The sequence below is a fragment of the Pelecanus crispus genome, chromosome 12 (genome assembly GCF_030463565.1).
Source record: "Pelecanus crispus isolate bPelCri1 chromosome 12, bPelCri1.pri, whole genome shotgun sequence".
Classification (NCBI taxonomy): Eukaryota; Metazoa; Chordata; class Aves; order Pelecaniformes; family Pelecanidae; genus Pelecanus; species Pelecanus crispus.
Window position 1 is genome coordinate 15,229,577 of NC_134654.1, and position 21,457 is coordinate 15,251,033.

General features: G+C 41.6%; 1 protein-coding gene across 1 annotated transcript; it reads right to left on the reverse strand.

The window, feature by feature from the left end:
• Positions 1 to 666: 666 nt before the first annotated feature.
• On the reverse strand, positions 667 to 20,400 carry LOC104024219 (myosin-1B). Its single transcript, XM_075720276.1, has 38 exons — positions 20,197 to 20,400; positions 19,961 to 20,104; positions 18,852 to 19,008; positions 18,243 to 18,270; positions 18,027 to 18,144; positions 17,855 to 17,947; positions 17,678 to 17,741; positions 17,497 to 17,595; positions 17,288 to 17,391; positions 17,068 to 17,206; positions 16,220 to 16,338; positions 15,971 to 16,120; positions 15,160 to 15,330; positions 14,167 to 14,476; positions 13,466 to 13,539; positions 13,076 to 13,163; positions 12,872 to 12,989; positions 11,939 to 12,062; positions 11,726 to 11,862; positions 10,746 to 11,001; positions 9,489 to 9,731; positions 9,207 to 9,383; positions 8,975 to 9,120; positions 8,796 to 8,886; positions 8,317 to 8,706; positions 7,548 to 7,674; positions 6,553 to 6,671; positions 5,301 to 5,497; positions 4,698 to 4,881; positions 4,446 to 4,611; positions 4,149 to 4,273; positions 3,639 to 3,947; positions 3,334 to 3,537; positions 2,292 to 2,417; positions 2,026 to 2,196; positions 1,835 to 1,939; positions 1,459 to 1,554; positions 667 to 819 (listed from the first exon to the last, which is right to left on the reverse strand). The coding sequence occupies exons 1-38, from the start codon at positions 20,398 to 20,400 to the stop codon at positions 667 to 669; spliced, it is 5,826 nt and encodes a 1,941-aa protein (XP_075576391.1).
• Between the last annotated feature and the right edge of the window lie 1,057 nt (positions 20,401 to 21,457).

The following is a 21,457-nucleotide window of genomic DNA, read 5'->3' on the forward strand; positions in this document are numbered from 1 at the left end:
GCTAGTTGTGCTGCCCTTGAAATGTTGGTTTGCACATCACTTTCATGAATGGCAGTTAAAAGTAGATCTCATTTTAGGTTTAAATGTCCTCTAATCTATGTTTCAAAGTGGCTTGATGGACTGAAGAAGTTTAACCTGAAAAAAGATCTTCTTGCAAATAAGACACATGATTTAATAGAATAATCAATGATTAGACTGGCTTACTGGAAGATGCAATAAATTCTTATTCTTTGGACAGGACCTTTGAGTTAAAATCTATTGTATTCCTAAAGCAGAAGTTATAAGTGATAATTACATTCTGTTGCAAAGAAATGATGAATTTCTTCCTTAAGGAAGTCTTTAGATGAAATTCCATGGTGAGAATGAAGCAGGATATCTGAGTAGACCACTTCAACAGCGGCTGAAACACTTTGAAAATAACCTGAAGCAAGATTCTTAATGAAATGAATTTAAATAAGTAAGGAAAAATGTAAACCATATAAGAATTCAGGATAACGATTAAAATACAAGTGAACTTCTCAGTATTTCCATGGGAAAATGTCTACAATTTTTATTATCTAGGCATTATCTAGAGACTGATGAAGGACTAAGCAGTGATTACAAAATCAAAGTGATAGAATTTCACATTTTGTGTAATTCTCTTCCACATCACACCACTGGAGGCATTTACTCTTCATTTTCTGTCTTCTTGCCAATTTCACGGCTCTTTGCTCGGAGCTTGTTGACCTGCGACTCTGCAATGTCAGCCCGCTCCTCGGCTTCCTCCAGCTCATGCTGGATCTTGCGAAACTTTGTGAGGTTGACATTGGACAGCTCTTCCTGGGGATAGGAAGAGAGATAAAATAAGTTTTAAAATGTTAACTGTAACATTGCACTGGACATGCTGTGGTATTTTGCATTTACATAATGGAAAAAAAAAAAAGAAAAAAGACTGTGGGTGAGTATGTAATTCTCTCTAATACTTCTAGAGGGAATCCAAAAAAATAGATTAAATGCTAAATGTTTAGATGGTTAATAAAATATACCAGGAATCCTCTCTGGATATGAAGTGCTAATGCACTTTGGAATTTTTGAATAATTATATATAATTACAGTTATTACCACTAAATAATTTTCCATTTATTTACTGCTATAAAATTATGTATTACAATTTTTGAAGGTAATTCTTTTTTCTGATAGGCAGAAATATGAAATAAAGACAGTGAAAGGAAGCAGACACCCACTCCCACTCTGTTGACCTGAGCCTTCACTGCTTTTCTCAGTGATGCAATAATGCTCACAGAAAATGTATTCTACACCCCTCTAGATCCCTGAGCTGTTCAGCTAGAAGAGCTGAGTGCAGAGCAAGAAAAAGACAAAAAAGTTAAGGGTTCAAACAGAGCTATGCAGGGGAAAACACCAACACAGAATTCCACCTCCACCTGGCTGGAGACTGACTCCACACACAGCAATACTTACAGCCTCCTCAGCTTGTCTCTTGTAGGATTTCACTTTCATTTGAAGCTTGTCCACCAGATCCTGGAGCCTGAGAACATTCTTCCTGTCTTCTTCAGACTAAAGAGAAAGGCAAGAAAAAGAAGCATCTCTTTGCCCCTCCTCTTTAAATGCCCTCTGTATGAAACAGAAAATAACATTCCTTTTAGACCATTGTTGTCCAGTAAAACAGAGGTGATAAGGTGGATGTTCCTATCATGACCAGAAAGACAGTTTCTTCTGATGTTCTCAATCTTCTCCTTTTTAACTGTGTGACTCAGGACAAAGAAGTCCCTAAGGGCTACATTTTGGCTTCCTGCAAGAATGGTGTATTCTTGCCCACAGAGGCCTCCTGCCTTACCTGGTAGGTCAGCTCCTTCACCCTCCTCTCGTACTTGCGCACACCCTTCACGGCTTCAGCGCTGCGCTTCTGCTCAGCATCAACTTCCCCTTCCAGCTCCCGCACCTGCAACGAGAAGCCCATCTGTGGAGCTCCCCTGGTCGTTACTTACGTGACAAGCTCACTCATGCACAACTGAAAGCCCTACGCACTCTGGCCTCCAGCTTCTGGATTTGCTTCTTGCCTCCCTTCAGAGCTAACTGTTCGGCCTCATCCAGACGGTGCTGCAGGTCCTTCACTGTCTGGTCGAGATTCTTCTTCATCCTCTCCAGGTGGGCGCTGGTGTCCTGCTCCTTCTTCAGCTCTTCTGCCATCATGGCTGCCTGATGAGAGCAAAGGGTCAAAGCCGTTTTGGGGCTGGAGACGGTTTGGGGGAGAATACATCCACCATCAGCAGTGAAAGGAGCCCCCAACTCACATCTGTGATGGCCTTTTTGGCCTTCTCTTCAGCGTTGTGGGCTTCCTGGACTGTTTCTTCCATTTCACTTTGGATTTGGGAAATATCTGTTTCCAGCTTCTTCTTGGTATTGATCAAACTGGTGTTCTGTTGAGCAGCATCAGAGATTTGTTTTTCTTAGCTCATTATGTCAAATCAAGAACATTACAGGATTTTGAATCATTTCAGACATAATTATGTGAAAAATAGATACCACAGATTTTTCTGTAAAATTTCTTCTCACTGAGGAACAATGCTTTTTTTTTTTTTCCTCCAACAATTTTATTAAGTTGAAAAAGACTACTTAGAAATACAATCTGTGCCACATCTCATCCACCAAGGCTGGCACAGGAAGGTAATAACAACAGAGTGAGGGAAATCAGTGAAATGCCTTCTCTTCAACATAATTCGGGAAGAGTAATCCACTCTCATCACTGAAAAGAGAAAAAATTGTGACATAGATAGGATGGATTCCTTCCAAAATTTTTTTCAGTATTTGAAACCAGGCACTTTCCATAGATTTCCGCTCTTGACTGCTGGGTGACTGCTGTGACATGCAGCTCGTGTCAAAGTCTGCTTGGGCTACATCAGAGCCAGGAGTTCATCCCCACTTTATTGTTAGAGTGGACAAGCACATTTTTGAAGGAATATGAGGATTCCCTAGTGCTACATTTCAACTGAGCAAGGAATGAATGTTGCTGTAGTCTCAGAGTTTCAGTCTCTGACTGCTCATATGGCAAATCATTTGGCATGGGTGACTAAAAAACTTGGTCCCTGTCACTAAATGTCTTTCCTCTGGAGACTATGTTAGGATGCATGGGTAGAAGCATGGGTTTCATTGAATGCAGCCTGGGAACATAATCAATGTACACACTTTTTCAGCAAAATTCTCTTATTATCATGAGGATTGCTTAAAAAAACCACCCTCTTGTCTTTGAAGTTGAGGCTCCAATAGTGACTGGAATAAAGCATACAAGTGTTCTTCTATTTACCAAAAGTGTCATTTCTCACCAAGTGACCTTACCTGGGTATGGAGGAGCTGCACACGCTCACTTGCATCGATCAGTTCCTGCTCAGCCACCTTTCTACATCTCTCTGTTTGTTCTAGTGCTGCTCGTAGCTCCTCAATTTCAGCCTGCAGCAGGTTTGCTCTGCGCTCCACCATGGCCACCTGCTCCTTCAGGTCCTCCTGTGCCCTGAGAGCATCGTCCAAATGTATCTGGGTATCCTGTAGAACCATTGAAAGAAATTATAAGCAGATTCAGAGCTGTTTGGCACTGAAAAGATCAGCTAAGATATTTCTCTGTAGGCAATTATTGTTCAACGGACCTTGAGCACTGCCTGTGTGTTTCTTAGATTCTTTTGTGCCTCTGCAGCCACGCGGTTGGCATGGCTCAGCTGGATCTCCATTTCATTCAGGTCTCCCTCCATCTTCTTCTTCAAACGCAGGGCTTCATTCCTGCTCCTGATCTCAGCGTCCAGGGTGCTCTGCATGGACTCCACAACTCGGAGGTGGTTTCTCTTCAGCTGGTCAATTTCCTCATCTTTCTCTGCTATCTTCCTGTCAATCTCAGACTTCACCTGGCTGAGCTCAAGCTGGAGGCGCAGGATCTTCCCCTCTTCATGTTCTAGGGAGGCCTGGACAACAATAAATTAGAATACTTTTTTGTGTGAAAATGCTGAACCTGAAGCTCTGAGTAAGAGAGTGCCATGTTTAGATACTATCTCTACACTTTTACAGAAACACTCCTTTCCCCTTTTGTCGGGAATGACTTCACAGCACTTATAATGAGATAGAGATCCAGGACATGTAAGAGAGGAATAAATAATGCTGTGTACCTCAGCTTCCTCCAAGGCAGCCTGGATTTCAGATTTCTCCTGCTCAATCTGCTTCTTTACTTTCTCCAGCTCATGAATCGCCTTTCCTCCCTCAGCAATCTGCTCCGTGAGGTCGGAAATCTCCTCTGTGGGAACAAAGACCAATGGCATGGTCAGGCACAGAGCCGAATTGGGAAGGGCCCTGCCACACCAGGGTGACAAACGCCTTTGCCGACCTGCAGGCACAGACCCATGTGGAATGCTCAGTAGACAAGCTTGTGGGAAAGCCCTGCCAGGAGCAGAGGGCCAGGGACTTACGCTGCAAGTTCTTGTTCTCACGCTTCAGCGTTTCCAGGTGATCCAAGGACTCCTCATAGGCATTCTTCATCTTAAACAGCTCCGTGCTGAGAGAGCGAGACTCCTTCTGGGAGGCTTCCAGCTCAGCCTGCGTTTCCTCATACTTCTGCTTCCATTCTGCCAGGATCTGGAGAGAAACAGGGCCTCAGCATGGATGTGGCAATCAGGAGGGGATGCTCTGCCCAGGAGCCCCAGGTCTGGAGCCCAAAAGACCTTGTCAAAGTTCTTCTGCTTCTTATCCAGAGCTGCGCAGGCAGCATTTGATCGCTCCACGTCAATCATCAGGTCCTCCACTTCATTCTGCAGCCGCTGCTTTGTCTTTTCCAGGGAGGCACATTTGGCATTGACAGCTTCGACGTGTTCCTCTGCATCCTGCAGGCGCTGTGCCAGCTTCTTCCTGGAAGGTGGTAAGCATGGGACCGGGTGAGGAAGCAAATGGGAACCCATGGTGTGCAGCCAGTACATTTTTCACCAGAGCACACTTAGCCACGTGGTAGTGTGTGATCCACATTTACACAGAGGTGTAGGACCTCTCCCAACCAGCCACTGTATTTCTATGTCTGAATCCTGGGCTACAGCAATTCACTCTCTGCTGTTCACTCTGCTGTTCACACTAGCATCTCTCTGCTCTTCTGCACCTGAAGAGGTTTGCTGCTTCTGCTTTTCCCCAATGCATACCTGCTCTTGGTTATATTTTCTCTCTTCTTGTCACCCCACCCCAAAGCAGAACATTGACTTCTTCCTGACAATATCACAGTGGTCTCCTCCAGTTTCCATTCTTAGTCTCTGCCAGCCTTCCCCGCATTCCTCACATACTTGGCCTCCTCCAGCTCCTCTGTGCGCTGAATAGCGTCCGTCTCGTATTTGGTTCTCCACTGGGCCACTTCGCTGTTGGCCTTGGACAGGGCACGCTGCAGCTCCCCCTTGGCTTCCTGCTCCTCCTCATATTGTTCCCGGAGCAAGTCACAGTCATGGCGAGCAGACTGCAAGGCGTGGGCCAGGGCGTTCTTGGCCTGGGGGAAATATAGGAGCGTGACAATGAATGGAAATAAGTTGGGAAATCTCCTGACTGAAATCATAGAATCATAGAATCGTTTAGGTTGGAAAAGACCTTTAAGATCTTCCAGTCCAACCATTAACCTACACAACCCAATCCACACTAAACCAATCAAGGGTAGACTAGACTAAACCATGTCCCAGAGTACCACATCTACCCGTTTTTTGAACACTGCCAGGGATGGTGACTCCACCACCTCTCTGGGCAGCCTGTTCCAATGCTTGACTACCCTTTCCATGAAGAAATTTCTCCTAATTTCCAGCCTAAACCTCTCCTGGCGCAGCTTGAGCCCATTTCCTCTTGTCCTATCGCTAACTACTTGGGAGAAGAGACCAACACCCACCTCACTACAACCTCCTTTCAGGTAGCTGTACAGGGCGATAAGGTCTCCCCTCAGCCTCCTCTTCTCCAGGCTAAACAACCCCAGTTCCCTCAGCCGCTCCTCATAAGGCCTGTGCTCCAGACCCTTCACCAGCTTCGTTGCCCGCCTCTGGACACGCTCCAGCACCTCAATGTCTTTCTTGTAGTGAGGGGCCCAAAACTGGACACAGTATTCCAGGTGCGGCCTCACCAGCGCCGAGTACAGGGGAACAATCACCTCCCTGCTCCTGCTGGCCATACTATTCCTGACACAAGCCAGGATGCCGTTGACCCTCTTGGCCACCTGGGCACACTGCTGGCTCATGTTCAGCTGGCTGTCTACCAATACCCCCAGGTCCTTTTCCTCCAGGCAGCATGTTGGTGGACACTGGATTATTCTGCTGTGAGTGATGGCAAGCTACTGAATGAGAAAGGAAGATCTAGGAATCTGCAAAAGAATTAATGGATAGACTGTAGGGAACGGGGAGCAAAGCTAATACTGGAAGACTTGCACTGAATTACCCAAGTGGGCTTTTTCCCACTTTTTTTTTTTTTTTTTTTTTGTTGATGCCATAATTTCATACGTATCTGAAGTTCCTCCTAGACAGAAGGAATCCAATGGATAAGATAGAATATGGAAAGTCTTGTCACCTTTATCTCTTCCTCTAGGTGCCTCTTGAGTTCCTCAATCTGTTGGGTGAATGCCTGCTTGCCTCTTGACAACTGAGAAATCAGAGCATCTTTCTCCTCCACCTGGCGTGAATATTCACCTTGGAGAGTTCAGATGAGTAAAAGAACCTTTTTATGGCTTATTTAAAAGTGTTAACCTTGATAATGAACGACACATAAAAATATATTGAGTTAAACAAAATTTTATTTCTTTGGTGGAATCCTAATCACTGATACCTGTCCATATCTCTAGGCATGCCAAATTATTTATCTTAGAGGCAAGAAATGAGATACATCATGCCCCCTTGTCCAATATCTGACTTGTCTTACTGTATGTTTGCACTAAGTCCAGTGGTCACTTCAAGCCTTGAGCTTACAGAATGAGTAATATATGGTGTATGTGCTCAGGTATATCACTGTCTTCCCCTGAATGTCTCCTGGGAAGCAGAAGGATGAAGTCTAGGTTATGAGATAGATGAATTCTTCTTTGAAACTGCAGTCGTAGAGTCATAGAACAGTCCGGGTCGGAACAGACCTTGAAAGGTCATCTGGTCTAACCTTTTGTGGGAAAGAGAGCCTAGAATGGATTACTTAGCACCCTATCCAGTCATGTTTTGAAAACCTCCAGTGATGGGGACTCTACCACACTCCTGGGGAGGTTGTTCCAGTGGCTGGTTGTTCCAGTCCCTTAAACATGTTGTTGGTCCTGCTCCAGGATGTCTGTATCTCTCTGGTACTGGGGAGCCTAGCACTGGACACAGCACTCCAGGTGTGCTGAGTCGGGGGAAGGATCACCCTCTGTTAACCTGCTGGCAACACTTCTCCTCATGCAGCTCAGGATTCTGTTGGCCTGTGCCACAAGAGCACACTTCTGGCTCATGTTCAACTTAGTTTCCACCAAGACCACCAGGACTTTTGAGCCTTTTTGTAAAGCCCCAGGTCATATACAGTGTTCTCTTAAAAAACAAATGTCTTACCAGATTCTGTTTGTAGCCGAGCTCTCTGTGTACTAATGTCATTAATTGTGCGCTGTTGTTCCTCCTCCTTTGTCTTAATCTCACTGAGCTGATCTTCCAGGGAGCGACACATCTTCTCCAGATTTGCCTATTTGCATGAAGAACAGGATGAAAGATGATTGGTGGTTCAACACATAATTACTGAGAATCTGAAGTCTTACCAAGGGCAAATAAAGAAGCCAGTGATTTAGAAGTCAAGTCAAAATGTCTCAGTTAACTAACACATCTTCTATGAAATTTGCATCCCTAATTCCAACATTTGTATAATTTATTAATGTACACTCCATTTTTTCAATAAAAAGGATGACTGGACACTGTAACATGAGGAACTGTTTTAAATTTCTGTTTGGCTCTTAGCGATTATGTCGTTGGAGTATTTAAGGGACGAAAAGAAAAATTGGAATAAAAAAGAAAGGGTAGGGTAGGAGTAATTTCTATTTTAGAAGAAACTAAAAAACTGATAAGGTCAGTGTCTTTCATTTCACTGTCATAATATTCTGCACCAAGCAATGAGACCCTACAGTTCCTTAGGTTAGGTGCTTCAGGTGACATTTTTTAGCTCTCACCCAAAGGATACAGTATGTTATTATACTAATACTGAAATATATAAACTCAAATTCAAAGATGTAAAGTGCAACTATTTATTTTAAACTATGAAGAATGTAAATTTATATGTTAAAATATAAATACTTGATTATGTTTGAATTAGTACAAAGAAATATTTCAGTACCTTGGCTTTGGAGACTGACTCCATGTTACTGGCCAAGTCATCAATCTCCATCTTCAGCTCACTCTTCTCCTTCTCCAGCTTCTGCTTCACTCGTTGCAGGTTGTCGATCTGCTCCCCAAGCTCAGCTGTGCTGTCCGCATGCTTTTTCCGCAGGGCGGCAGCCGTGGCTTCGTGCTGCAGCGTGGCCTCTTCGAGGTCGCGGCGCATCTTCTGGAATTCTGCCTCACGCTTCTTGTTCATCTCGATCTGAGCTGTGGTAGCCCCTCCTGCTTCTTCCAGGCGCTCGCTGATCTCCTCTAGCTCCCTCGAGAGGTCAGCCCGATGCTTCTCTGCTTTTGCCCGAGAGGCACGTTCAGCCTCAATTTCCTCTTCCAGTTCCTCAATGCGAGCCTGGGGAACATTTAGGGACCCTTCACACCCATGGCCTCCTCCTACCTGACCTGAGACTGGGTGGGAGAGGGGAAGGAACACAGACTTGCCTGCAGCTCCTTGATCTTCTTCTGCAATTGCATGCCCAGGGCTTGCTCATCCTCGATTTTGCTCTGGATCTGGCTGATTTCAAAGTCTTTCCTTTGCACAAAGCAAACCGTGTTAGTGCCTGAACACAACCACCCAAGTGCGCCAGCCCAGCACTCAGGTGCCCCACAGCCACACTTACTTCTTCAGTTTCTCATCCAGCTGCTGCTTATCATTTTCCAAGTCCATTATGCTGTCATTTGCCAGCTTCAGGTCTCCTTCGAGTTTCCTCTTAGCTCTCTCAAGGTCCATGCGCAGTTTCTTCTCTTGCTCCAGGGACCCTTCCAGCTAAAAAGAACAAAGCCATCAGTGCTCTGCTGCCTACGCTTTCCTCTACAAAGTTTTCCGTTTCATTTAGCTATACATGTGCTTACATCGTCCACTTGCTGCTCCAGCTTGGTCTTAGCTTTGGTCAGAGTATTGACTTTGTCCTCTTCTGCCTGCAGGTCATCCAGTGTCTGCTGGTGGGCCTCTTGGAGGGCTTTCTTCTCTTTTGTCAGCTTGGCAATGGTCTCGTCCAGGGCTGCCATCTCCTCTGTGAGGTTCTTCACCTTGCAGAAGAAGGGAGCAAATGTAAGTAAAGGAAGTAGATACCGAAGTCCTGTAACAGCACAGTGCTCCTTTCTGGAGCGCGAGTGACAGCTTGTGCCTTATACCTTGTTTTCGGTGGCGTGTTTTTCCTTCTCAACCTTGGCCAGCGTTAACTCCAGGTCATCAATATCTTTCTTGAGCTCTGAACATTCATCCTCCAGTTTCCTCTTCTTGGCTGTCAGCTCAGCATTAATTTCCTCCTCGTCCTCAGCCCTTTCAGTCACCTCCTTAATTTTGGCTTCCAGCTGGATTTTGGTTTTGATGAGCTGATCACATCTTTCCTCAGCATCAGCTAAAGCATCAGCCTCCTGTTAGAGAAACATATTTTTGTTTGCTAATCCCAAGTTTTAGCAAAAGCTGAGTAGAAAAAGGGTATTTCCTTTTCCTTTCCAAGCAACATGGAATTATTATTTTGTATTATCTTGTGGGAAATTATTTTTGCATTGCCTCTTTTAAATCAGAGTCGGTTTTTGTTCTGGTTTTTTGGGGGTTTTTCTGTTTGGTTTTTGTGGGTTTTTTTTTTTTTTTCCTCTCACCAAGTATTCTTTCTTGTTGTATTTATAGAGAAGGTATCTAAATATATAATTTTTTTTTTTTCCTAAGGATTTTGATTACTGTCCCTGAAAGTTAGTATCTGAATACCATTGTGCACAGATCTTTTTGTTTTATCTCTCTAAAAGCTTTTCTTTCCAAGACTTAGTTAGAATTCGTCTTCTTTGTTCCAGATAAATTGGTACATAATCTAGATGCAATTAGTGGTTTCCATTTGAATCTGACTTTATTTTGAAGCTTTGGAGTAGACACTTAAAGACACAAGAGCATTGTGTAAATATTGCCAAATCTTTTGACCTTCCAAAGGACATTGGAGACACACATGGGGCTGACAGTTAGAATGTAGAGGGTATTTGTGTCTTCCTGGAATAGTAGCTGCAGGAGGACAGGTGAGGTACCATGTATCATAAGAAACAACATAAGGCTCTTTTACTTAGGCAACTGATTAAAACCAGAGTGAGCAGTCAGCTGAATTGCTCTCCAGACTCTGTTAACTGTATATATGAAATCTCTAGTGACTACAGCTGGACCTTATATTGTGAGCTTGCAGGGAGCAACATACCTATAGGCACAGAGACTTAAAAAGTCATTCCCAGGTTAGAACCTCATATTATAATGTTGACAGTGACTGGTCTGAATTTTACCTTTAGTGATTCAGATTAAAACATTTTCTAAGGAAATTTAGTGTGCAGTGTGAGAGTTCCATACTATGAGACAGAATTTAGACCTTACTTATTTTCCCCTAGAAGAAATATACTAATAATACTCACAGCCTGCACTTGGAGCTGCAGGTCATTTTTCTCCTGCAGCAAAGAAACCATTTTCTCCTCCAGCTCCTTCCTCTTTGCCTCAGACTTTGCAAGATCTTCCTTGGTTTTCTCAAACTCCCCCTTCATGTTGGCCATCTCCTTCTCAGATTCTGCACTCTTCAGCAAGGGCTTGATCTTGAAGAACAGCTTCATCCAGGGCCAGTGCTTGACATTCATGAATGCACGAACGTTGTACTGGATGCAGAAGATGGATTCCCTGAAGCATAATAACAAATATGTTATGTTAGATATTTTTAAATTTATAATACATATTTAATTGTATATATTGACACGTATAACATGAATTTCTACATATAACACTTTATAGTTATAGTCCTATATATCAGTGTGTATGTAAAATATTCATTATATATTATTAAATATATATTTTAATAATATTTAGTATATTTATTATACAGAAAAAACATATATCTCTGAAGAAAACTCCCTAGTCCCTAGTGTGATATAGATTGTTAACTTGTATGGACAGTTTTGAAGTCCAGATATTTGGCTAACTTTCATGGCCAAAGAAAAGGAACACCTCGAGAAATTGACTTGGTCGCCTTCATGAAAGTTATCCAAGGGAAGAGGATACTTCTCTTGTGCTAGAAGTATGTGTTTTTCACCTTTGATTAATGGTAACCTAAAATAATTAGCTTAGACTGGTTTCTGGACATACATATAATGTAACCATTTACTGATTTTAGCAAAAATTAGTACAAAGGGTGATATAAGTTAAATATGATTTTTTTTTAATAAATTGGGATTTTATACTGCTTCATCTACTGCCAGGGTATACTCCCAAATGCATCCATATTGGTAAACTGAATTAATGAGAAATAAATGAAATTTGGTGAGAAGCAGCTAATTTGCATTTTTGTTCATGTCATTGGCATCTGATGAGGATTGGCCCAGAAGTCCAGATAAGTATAAGTATCTACCTCCTCTCCATCATTTTCTTGAACTCCACTCTCATTAGGTAACCCCTGCACATGGCTTGTGTGGAGGTGATGAGCTGTGCCAGCTTCTCATCCCTCATCTCCTCCAGGAGTCCCAGCAGCCCAGCTTTGAAGAATACCTTGAGAAAGGGAATGTTGCAGTACATAATTGTCAGGTATTGCAAGCACAGTACAACAGCCAAGCAGCATTTGTACCTTGGTGTGACCAAATTTGTACTGGGTGTGGTCCACATCGATGGATCCAAGGAGTTTCTCAGAAGCCTTCTTGCTATCAATGAACTGTCCCTCTGGGATGGCACTTGCATTAAGCACCTTGTACCTATGGGAGGAAGTAGAATATGAAGAAGGTCAGATTTCTGAAAGCTCAATCAAACCTGTACCAACTGATGCCATTGTTAAGATTCTCTGAAAGGGGGTCAAGAATGGAAGAGAGGTGAATAAGTCTGCTCCATTGTTTAGAAATCATATTTTCATTGCTAAATCTGTTTTTAGGAAAAACTTTGCACTTTCCTTACTGCAGAAATTCTTGACACAGAATGGGTACTGATTTACATGGCTAACTGCTGACTGTTTCACATGCCCTGTTATCTAATGCCTTATCTCCAAATGAAAACTTTATGTGCAAGAAGAATGTATGTGGAGAGAAGCAGCAATTCTTCATCCAAAATAGTGGCAGTACATACTATCTGAGTATTTTCCAGCTGATATAGAACAAGAAAAAAGCTCTTTTTATTTGATTTGGTCCATCAAGGTAGTTTAGAATATTTTGTATTTTCTTTATTTGCATTTCTGTGATGATGGCTGCAAGTCATCTTACTTTGCTACCCAGAAGTTACCTAAGCCTAAGCTAGTCAACTTCATTTCTGGATAGTTAATTAAAAAATGCTTTATCCCATACCAGAATATGAATCAAGGAGAGGAATAAATAATTGCCCTTTGAAAATGCCTGTTATTCTAGTTAGCTGTAGAAAGAAACTGGATGACTAACTTGGACAATTAACTTTTGTATGCCTAAGGGTAGGTGCAATGAATCCCTTCCATAACTCCCACAGTAGTTAAAACAAATAGGAAATGCAAAATATTCAGCATTGGTGGATATGGTGGAGGGTGGATGACATGGAATCTGACCTCTGTTTAAAGTCTGCATAGAGTATTCTGCTGGGGAATCCTTTTCTGCAAATTCTAATCCCTTCCAGCACGCCGTTACACCGCAGCTGGTGCAGCACCAGCTCATGTTCCATGGCACCTAATAAATGATGTAATGAATTGGTACTTCATTGTACTGCACAGAGAAGAACAAATTTATCACATTTTTGAACTTCAACAACTTACCAGGTGTTTTTGTTTCATTAGGAATAAGGCATCGCACAAAATGGGGATGTGTGCTTCGCAGATTGCTCATCAGCTTGTTTAAATTTTCCTTAAGAGCAAGAGCAAAGGTTTGGGTTTAGAAATGTCATTTACACAATCTCAATATTAGGTGGAGTAAAAACACTGCAATAAAACCATGATCAGTATTTTTTTTTTACAGAAATTTTGGGCAGTTCTGAAAGATTACTTCCAAGAATTCAATGAGAATCCTTCTTTATTAAGAAACACGTGCCTTTATCCTTTCTGAACATACAGATTTTGTATATTAGATCGATGTAAAGCTTTTCTGAACTGAATTTTTTTTTTTTTTTTGACAGTGAGGTAAATTTTATAATGATTATTCTACAGTACCCGGAAAAGAGCCGAGACAGTCTGGAAAGAAGAACCCTTCTTCTTGCTGCCCTTCTTGCCACCGCCACCACTCTCTAAACAATAATTTTTTTTTAAAAGAAATGAACAACAAAAGCATGCAGTTAGAATCTGAAGAACTTTGTGTGTTTGTCTTAAAAAAATAGAAAATGTAATAATATGATCAAAATTTGCAAATGCATACAGTGTTTAAAGTTACAATGGGACACTCAATTTTTTCAGATGAAAGCAGAATGAAATCTAATGACTTCAAGCTGAAGTTAGGAAAATATAAACAGGAAATAAAATGTAATATTTTGCATAGTAAGGTATTTACAGAATTAAATAAATCTCTAGTGAATACACCAAATGCAGTCTTTATGTATCTCTACATCTAAGGGTGTGCATAAATTTAACAGCATGTTGATACATTTGATTGTTTTCCCTGAAGTATTTGGGAATGCCCCATGTTGCAGAAATCTGGTTTGTCAGCTAGCCTGTGTTAATGTTATAGTACAGCTGTCTGGTCTTACAACCAAAATATCTATTAAGGTCTCTAGGGAAGTGTAATATCCTTTATTAGTCTGAGTGACGGACTTCCAAAAAGTAGATGAGGTTTTGGGTTTTCAATTTTTGAAATGTAAATATTATTGCAAGAGTTTTTTTCCTCTAAATTATAGTAGGACGGATTTCAAAGAAATCACCTGCTTCCGCCCCACCAACAGAGGCAAAGAGCAAGGCCAGTGTCTTCATTGATGATTTCTGGTACAGCCCCACAACAGTTTCATTCAAGGGATCCTTATTCTTCTCAAGCCAGCCAGTGATGTTGTAGTCCACTGTACCAGCGTAGTGCACCAGGGAGAAGTGGGCCTCAGCCTTGCCTTTGGCGGGCTTGGGCTTCTGGAAGTTGTTGGACTTGCCCAGATGCTGGTCATAGAGCTTGTTCTTGAAAGAGGTGTCAGTTGCCTTGGGGAACATGCACTCCTCTTCCAGGATGGAGAAGATGCCCATGGGCTGGAAGAAATAGAAACACGTGAAGAAAGAAAGTGTGGAAGCAAGAAGCAGAGAGAATGTATATGAGAAAGGAATGGAAGATAAAAAGTATACAAAAAAAACCTCTTCAGGATGTGTAATCTTATGTTTTTGAGAAAGGGCGTTTTGTTAGTGGATATGCCATCAGTTATATGAAAACAAGCTCACCGATAGGTTTCAGGGTTGTGATATAATAAAGATCTAGCATGTAGAAATTTTCTATGTGCATGTTAGTTGAAGATGGAAAGCAAAATGAATGAAATTAGTAGCATTTAGATGTAGGGAAGAGTTTACACTTCCTAAATGCTTTTTCTTGGAAACAAGATAGAAAATGCCTTTAAACATAATAAAATAGAAGTTGCTCAGTGTATTTTCTCACTCAGCATGCATTAAAAAATACATGCAGAGTATGAACTCCAGAACAGTGACTAGGACTGAAATTTTTGCCCCATGTAAATCATATGTACTACGTGACAGAATCCCACAGGCAGTGAAGTAACAGAGAAATGAAAATGTATATGAAATGCTTGGAGCCCCGAAAAATTAATGTTATGTGCTGCATTAAGTGTGAGTGACACACATTAGAGTCGTCTAATTTGAGCATAGAAGATTCCATCTACATTTTACATCTGGAAAACTATTATACGTGTGAAGGGCCCAAGAACCTTCTCAATGAGCTCAATGCAAGCAGCCAGGTCCATCCCAAAGTCAATGAACTCCCATTCAATTCCTTCCTTCTTGTACTCCTCCTGCTCCAGCACGAACATGTGGTGGTTGAAGAACTGTTGCAGTTTCTCATTGGTGAAGTTGATGCACAGCTGCTCCAGGCTGTTGAACTGCAGAATGCAAAGAGATTTATTTACTTGCAAAGTTCAGTTCCAGGAACACTTTCAATCTTCCAGTAGGTTTTATTTTCAACCCATTAAGGTCTCCATGACTGGGATCCTGAATTTCTAGTCATGGGACTGGACAGGTGACTGGCATATTCCATCCTCTAATATACCTACCCTTCCAGGCCCTGGTACTGTCCCAACATATTTCTGAGCTCTGAAAAGAGTTGCAGAGCTTAGTCCAAGTCCAGCTTTTCATCTGCTTGAATTTATCTACACTACCAGTCTATTCCCAAGCATTCAGAGGGGACCTGGCTTCAGCATTAACAAAATCTTCCTTCAAGATGGCATATTTTAACTTCCTCAAAATCTGTCTCTGCTATTACCTATCAGCTGTTTAACATTTTCATATCAGTTTTCAATGCAATTTACACTTCTGCATGCAACAACAGACATCTATAAAAACCTGCAGCCCTTGTGGGATAATACGTACAATGAGAACCAGAAGAGTGTCATTCCACAGGAATGTCAAGATTACCCAATAAATAAAAACAATCCATAACTAAACCAAACAAAGCCAAACCCAAAACTATTCCAGTTTCTAAATGCCCCTTCCAGGAAACTTGTATGAAGATCCTCCTCTTACATCAAAGATCTCGAAGCCAGCAATGTCCAGGACACCAATGAAGTACTGTCTCGGCTGCTTGGTATCCAGCTGTTGGTTGATGCGAACAACCATCCACAGGAACATCTTCTCAAAGACAGCTTTTGCCAGGGCACCCACTGAATTGTATACCTAAAGGAAAGTAAGAGAAAAGTTACCATCCAGGGCAAAAGAGGAAGTTCAAAGTTTTTAATTCATGTCATTTATTTTCTATCATCACTTTTTTCTTACCTGCTGCACAGTTTGACCTTTGGTCACATATTCATTCCCAACCTTGACTCGGGGGTAGCAGAGGGCCTTGAGCAGATCTGCTGAGTTCAGACCCATCAGGTAGGCAGCCTTATCAGCAACTAAGGAAACAAGTATACAGCAGGATTGAATATTGGCTCTCTACTAGATGTATCTTGTAGTAATTCAGAATCGTTTCTGCAGAAGCCACATATACTTTGTCACATACTTTAAAATATTGTCAGTTTTCTTGATTTACTGTTTTTTTCCCATTTAATTTAGATGATTTGTAAATGTAAAGATTCTTCCAATGCCTTTACATGAACATGCAAATTTTGAAACTAGTAACTAGACAGAAAAAAGGGCAAAGGGCCATGAAAATGGCAGGTCAAACAAGTTACAATATCTGAATAAAACAGAAAAGGAAACTGGTTGGTATTGAAATACACTGAATGGAAAGTTTTACTCAGTGAAACTCTACTGTCATTAGAGAGAGAGATTAGTGAAGCATTATGCCAAACGTATGCATATGATATCTCAGACAACTTTCATACTGGGACCACATTCTCCCTAAGGGAGACACACATAGGTCTTTACCAGCTCTCATTTTCTCTGAATCTAGACTTTTAAATACAAACACTAGAGCACTGGATATATTGTCATCACTTCCCATTTTGCTGCCTGTCTTTTCTCACAGCAAAGATGATAGTGAGCACCAGTACTATTTACAGAGTCATTTAATGTGAGAAGGCCAAGCCTCATTATAAAATATATGTATACACATGCTAATTTTGAGCTGCTTCTATTGTATGTGTTTTTACAACTAAGTATTCAATCTATCGTGCTGGAACCTTCTGTGCCATCCGGCTCTGCCTGCTCCTCACGCTGCTTCTGCTTAAACTTCAGGTTGCCATAGTGCATGACAGCCCCCGTCAGCTTGTAAATGGCTGTCTTCTCATCAGGAGTGAAGCCCAGGATGTCAATGGCACTCTAACAAAAGAATCATTAGAGTAAGTACCATGCATGTCAAAGGTCAGAGTCTGCCTAAGAAAACTTCTGTGCATTACTTACATCCGTAGCCATCAGCTCTTCCTGATCGTTAATGCTGGGAACCGTGATCTCACCTTGACTCACATACTGATAGTCATACGGGTTGGTGGTGATCAGTAACATCTCTGAAAAGAAGGACAAAACACATACAGATCAAATGTAATTGGCGCGTAAAGGAATTAAATGTTGTTCCATGACCTTTGTCTGGAGAAGTTAGTGATATTTCCTACCAATTAGCTCCGGCTTCTTGTTGGACATGATCTGATAAAATATGTGGTAGCTTCTTTCTGCCTTGAGCTGGAAAGTGACTCTGGACTTCTCCAGCAGATCTGGCAAGGACGGTAGGACAGAGTTAGCACAAGAACTGAGGAGGGCTGGAAGGAAAGGGATCAGGCCAGAAGGGTCACCTACATGTTTCAATATCAGCAGAAGCCAGTTTTCCCGTGGCGCCAAAGTGGATTCTGATGAATTTACCCTGAAAGAAGCAGAAAAGTCAATCGAGATCTATTTTACCAATCCTGACTGCAAGAATATTCAAGTCCGTGTGCTGATATGAAAAAAGTACTTTTGTCCCAGGCGACAACTTACAAAGCGTGAGGAGTTGTCGTTCCTCACTGTCTTGGCATTACCAAAAGCCTCCAGCAGTGGGTTGGCACTGATGATTTGATCCTCAAGTGTCCCCTAAAATAGAAATCGTATTGTCATGATACGGCTCATAAACAAATTTGATAGTTACAAGTTCCTACCCCTAGGACCTCACCTGCATTTTGCCTGCCGACTGCTGCTCTTCCTTCTTCTTATCCCCGCTTGCTGCAATTGTTGCAAAGTACTGGATGACACGCTTTGTGTTCACAGTCTTCCCTGCACCGGATTCTCCACTGTGAAACCAAAGAGAGAAGCAGAGAGCATGTAGTCAGGCAGGATGTGCCATGGCACCGGGCAGCCCTGCGGGGACCCGAGCAGGGAGCGTACATACGTGATCAGGATCGATTGGTTCTCGCGATCTATGAAAGAGGCAGAATGAAAGCTAGTGTTAGCAGTTGTCCTGAGTAACACTATGCTGAATAAGAAATAAAGCAGTAAATGGAAGTTGGGGTTTCTCCCAAGTCCAAGAATAGTAGTCCAAGTAGTCCAAGACTACCTAGATCCCTTCCAGGTCCTAACAGTAGAAAGTATAAGCCTAAATGGATGTGTAGAGCTGTCAGAGGCATGCAGTCCTCATACAAGTTGTACATGCACTTGCCCTTCACACAATTCTCATCAAAAAATGTAATTAAATTGCCTATCTGAGTTCAAAATAGAGGATTATATGGTATAATAATTGTTTCTGTCCCATCAGTGGAAAAAATTAGCAATGTCAAGCAGGGGGAGAGTGTAGAATTTCATACAATAAAGTACAAATAATACACAGTGCTGAGTCTATGCATGCTTCTAGGTCAGTTTCACTTGAATTTAATTGCTGCATAACTCGATCAAATTCTCAGTCATACAGCTCCGTGGTACTTTTAGCTGGCTTGTCACATGCTCCACTGAGATCAGTGGGCCATTCTAGTTTAGCTTGCTGTGAGGGAAGTCAAGCACTCACCAGTTAGCATGAACTGATAGGCATTGTCAGAGATGGAGAAGATGTGTGGAGGGGCCTCCTGGCGCTTCTTGCCTCGGTAGGCCAACACCACCTCCGGGTTGTACACCGGCAGCCACTTGTAGGGGTTGACAGTGACACAGAAGAGACCCGAATATGTCTGTAAGGAAGGGGGACAGGGTGCTGATTTTGGAGACCTGAGGAGAGTTGCAGATAAGGCAGAGGTGAATGATGTTCTGGAGAGACCAGGATAGTGAAAGAAAATAAAGTGGAGGAATGACCTGTCAGAGAACGGGTGAGATATTGCATATGACAAGGTGTCCTGGTTTCAGCTGGGATAGGCTTAATTTTCTTCCTAGTAGCTGGCATAGTGCTGTGTTTTGGATTTGGAATAAGAAGAATGTTGATAACACACTGATGGTTTAGTTGTTGCTATGTAGTGCTTATGCTAGTCAAGGACTTTTTAGCTTCCCATGTTCTGCCAGGTACACAAGAAACTGGGAGGGGGCACAGCCAGAATAGTTGATCCAAACTGACCAAAGGGCTATTCCATACCATGTGACATCGTGCTTAGTATATAAAGGGGGGGGTGTGGGGGGGTGTGGGTGGGTTGGCCGGGGAGCAGTGATCGCTGCTCGGGAACTGTCTGGGTATCGGTCGGTGGGTGGTGAGCAATTGCATTGTGCATCACTTGCTTTGTATATTATTATTATTATTATTATTATTATTATTATTATTATTATTATTATTATTATAATATTACTATTATAATTACTATTTTACTTTATTTCAATTATTAAACTGTTCTTATCTCAACCCAGGAGTGTTTCTCACTCTTACTCCTCCGATTCTCTCCCCCATCCTACCGGGGCAGGGGGAGTGAGTGAGCAGCTGCGTGGTGCTTAGTTGCTGGCTGGGGCTAAACCACGACACAAGGAAAGGTGAAAGCAGGAAGGAAGAAGGAGAGGATGTAGACAGCAAGAGGAAAACATATGCAAGAAAGAAAGAAGAAATAGGAAAATGAGGAAAGAAGTCGGGAAGCTCTTCAGAGAGATTGAAAGGTGTCTTCAACTGCTCAAATGCAGGAATTCTGTCCTTCTGCTGGTACTCACATAAATCATCCAGGCTGCATAACGCTCTTTGAGGTTATATAGCACAGCAGGTTCATGGAGGTGGGTCATCATGGCCATGTCCTCAATTTTATCATACTTGGGAGGGTTCATGGGGAAGATTTGATCATCCTTCACGGTGAGAACCTGCCAAAAAACCAGAAAGACACATATTTGCCATCCAGAAGTCCACAGCAGGATTAAAGTGTATTCTCAAGCCTTGAATTTTTTTTACTCACTTCTCCACCTTCGGTCTTGACTGTGACTTTTCCTGCTTCTTTGCTCTGGATTGTGCTTTTCACATAGGATTCCTTTGCATGTGCCACAAAGACTGAAGTCTTGGCATCAAAAGGTTTGTTCTGGGCCTCAATTCTCTCCTTTTCTGACTTTCTGAGGTAGGGAGCTGCTGCCCCAAAGATGGCCATCTCAGAGTCTGATGACATGGCTGCAGTTTACTAGGGCTAATGCAGCAAGTATCTGTGAGAGTAAAAATACATTACAACAGCACATGATGGAAGAAACAGTCCCACAGCATAGCCAATTAGATGGTGCTAATTCAGAGCTCTGTTCTATAATATTCTTTCCTTTATTTCTGTTTTAGGTAGTGAGTTCTCTAGGCCTACTGCACCTCTCTAGGTGAAAATCAAATAATTGGTTAAGTTTTCCTTGAGAAACAGTTTCACCTTGATTGCAGGAAAGATATTCTGAACTTAGAATTCTTTTTTTAAACTCTTTTCTGAGTCCTTTACCATTTAGGAACCTCATTATTGCAGTATGGCCAGCCTAACTGAAGTAGTATTTTAATAGTAATCACGGTATTTTTATACATTATAAAACTCATTCCACTCAGTATTCCACTGCTAACATGTGAAAAAAATTGCTTTGTCTTCTTAGCCAGCAAATACAGACTTCATGACACAACTTAGTATTATCAATTCAAATGCATTGGTACAATTGCCTGACTGATGTTTTTGTTCCTAAGTACATGATTTTCCACTTCATTAAAGTGTTATTAATCAAATGAGACCATTTTACAAAATAATTACATAAGGTTGTAAAATACACCCAGTCTTTCACCAGAAGTTTTATCATTGCCTATAATATCTCACATTTTCTTACAAGATTCCTAACAGGAATAATACCAGCGTATTATATATATTAGTATACACTGTTAGTATATAATATGCTAGTATATATTATAGTATACTAGTGTATATTATGTATATTGCATATATATTGTATATTGTATTTTTGTATAGATATTGTATGCTATTATTACAATGTATCTTATGGTATTATTACAATATATTGTATATATAGTAGGTTAGTATACATTACGTTAACATATAATATATATAATATGTCAGTAGATTGCTGGTTTAAAGTATTTGATGGCTATTTTATTTTTACTTTTTTATATGATTTTTCCTGAAATCAATGATGTGCTAACTCTCTTCCACTTATTCTTTATGCATGATAGCTTGCTGACATTTTATAATT

What these genes read in the sequence shown, in the direction of transcription:
- LOC104024219 (XM_075720276.1), bottom strand. Translation starts at nt 20,400, where the DNA reads ATGTCATCAGACTCTGAGATGGCCATCTTTGGGGCAGCAGCTCCCTAC. An exon ending in TGTTGGTGGGGCGGAAGCAG is followed by an intron (nt 13,540 to 14,166) that starts GTGATTTCTTTG and finishes ATTATTGTTTAG; the next exon opens with AGAGTGGTGGCGGTGGCAAG. An exon ending in TCCAGAAGCTGGAGGCCAGA is followed by an intron (nt 1,940 to 2,025) that starts GTGCGTAGGGCT and finishes TTCTCGTTGCAG; the next exon opens with GTGCGGGAGCTGGAAGGGGA.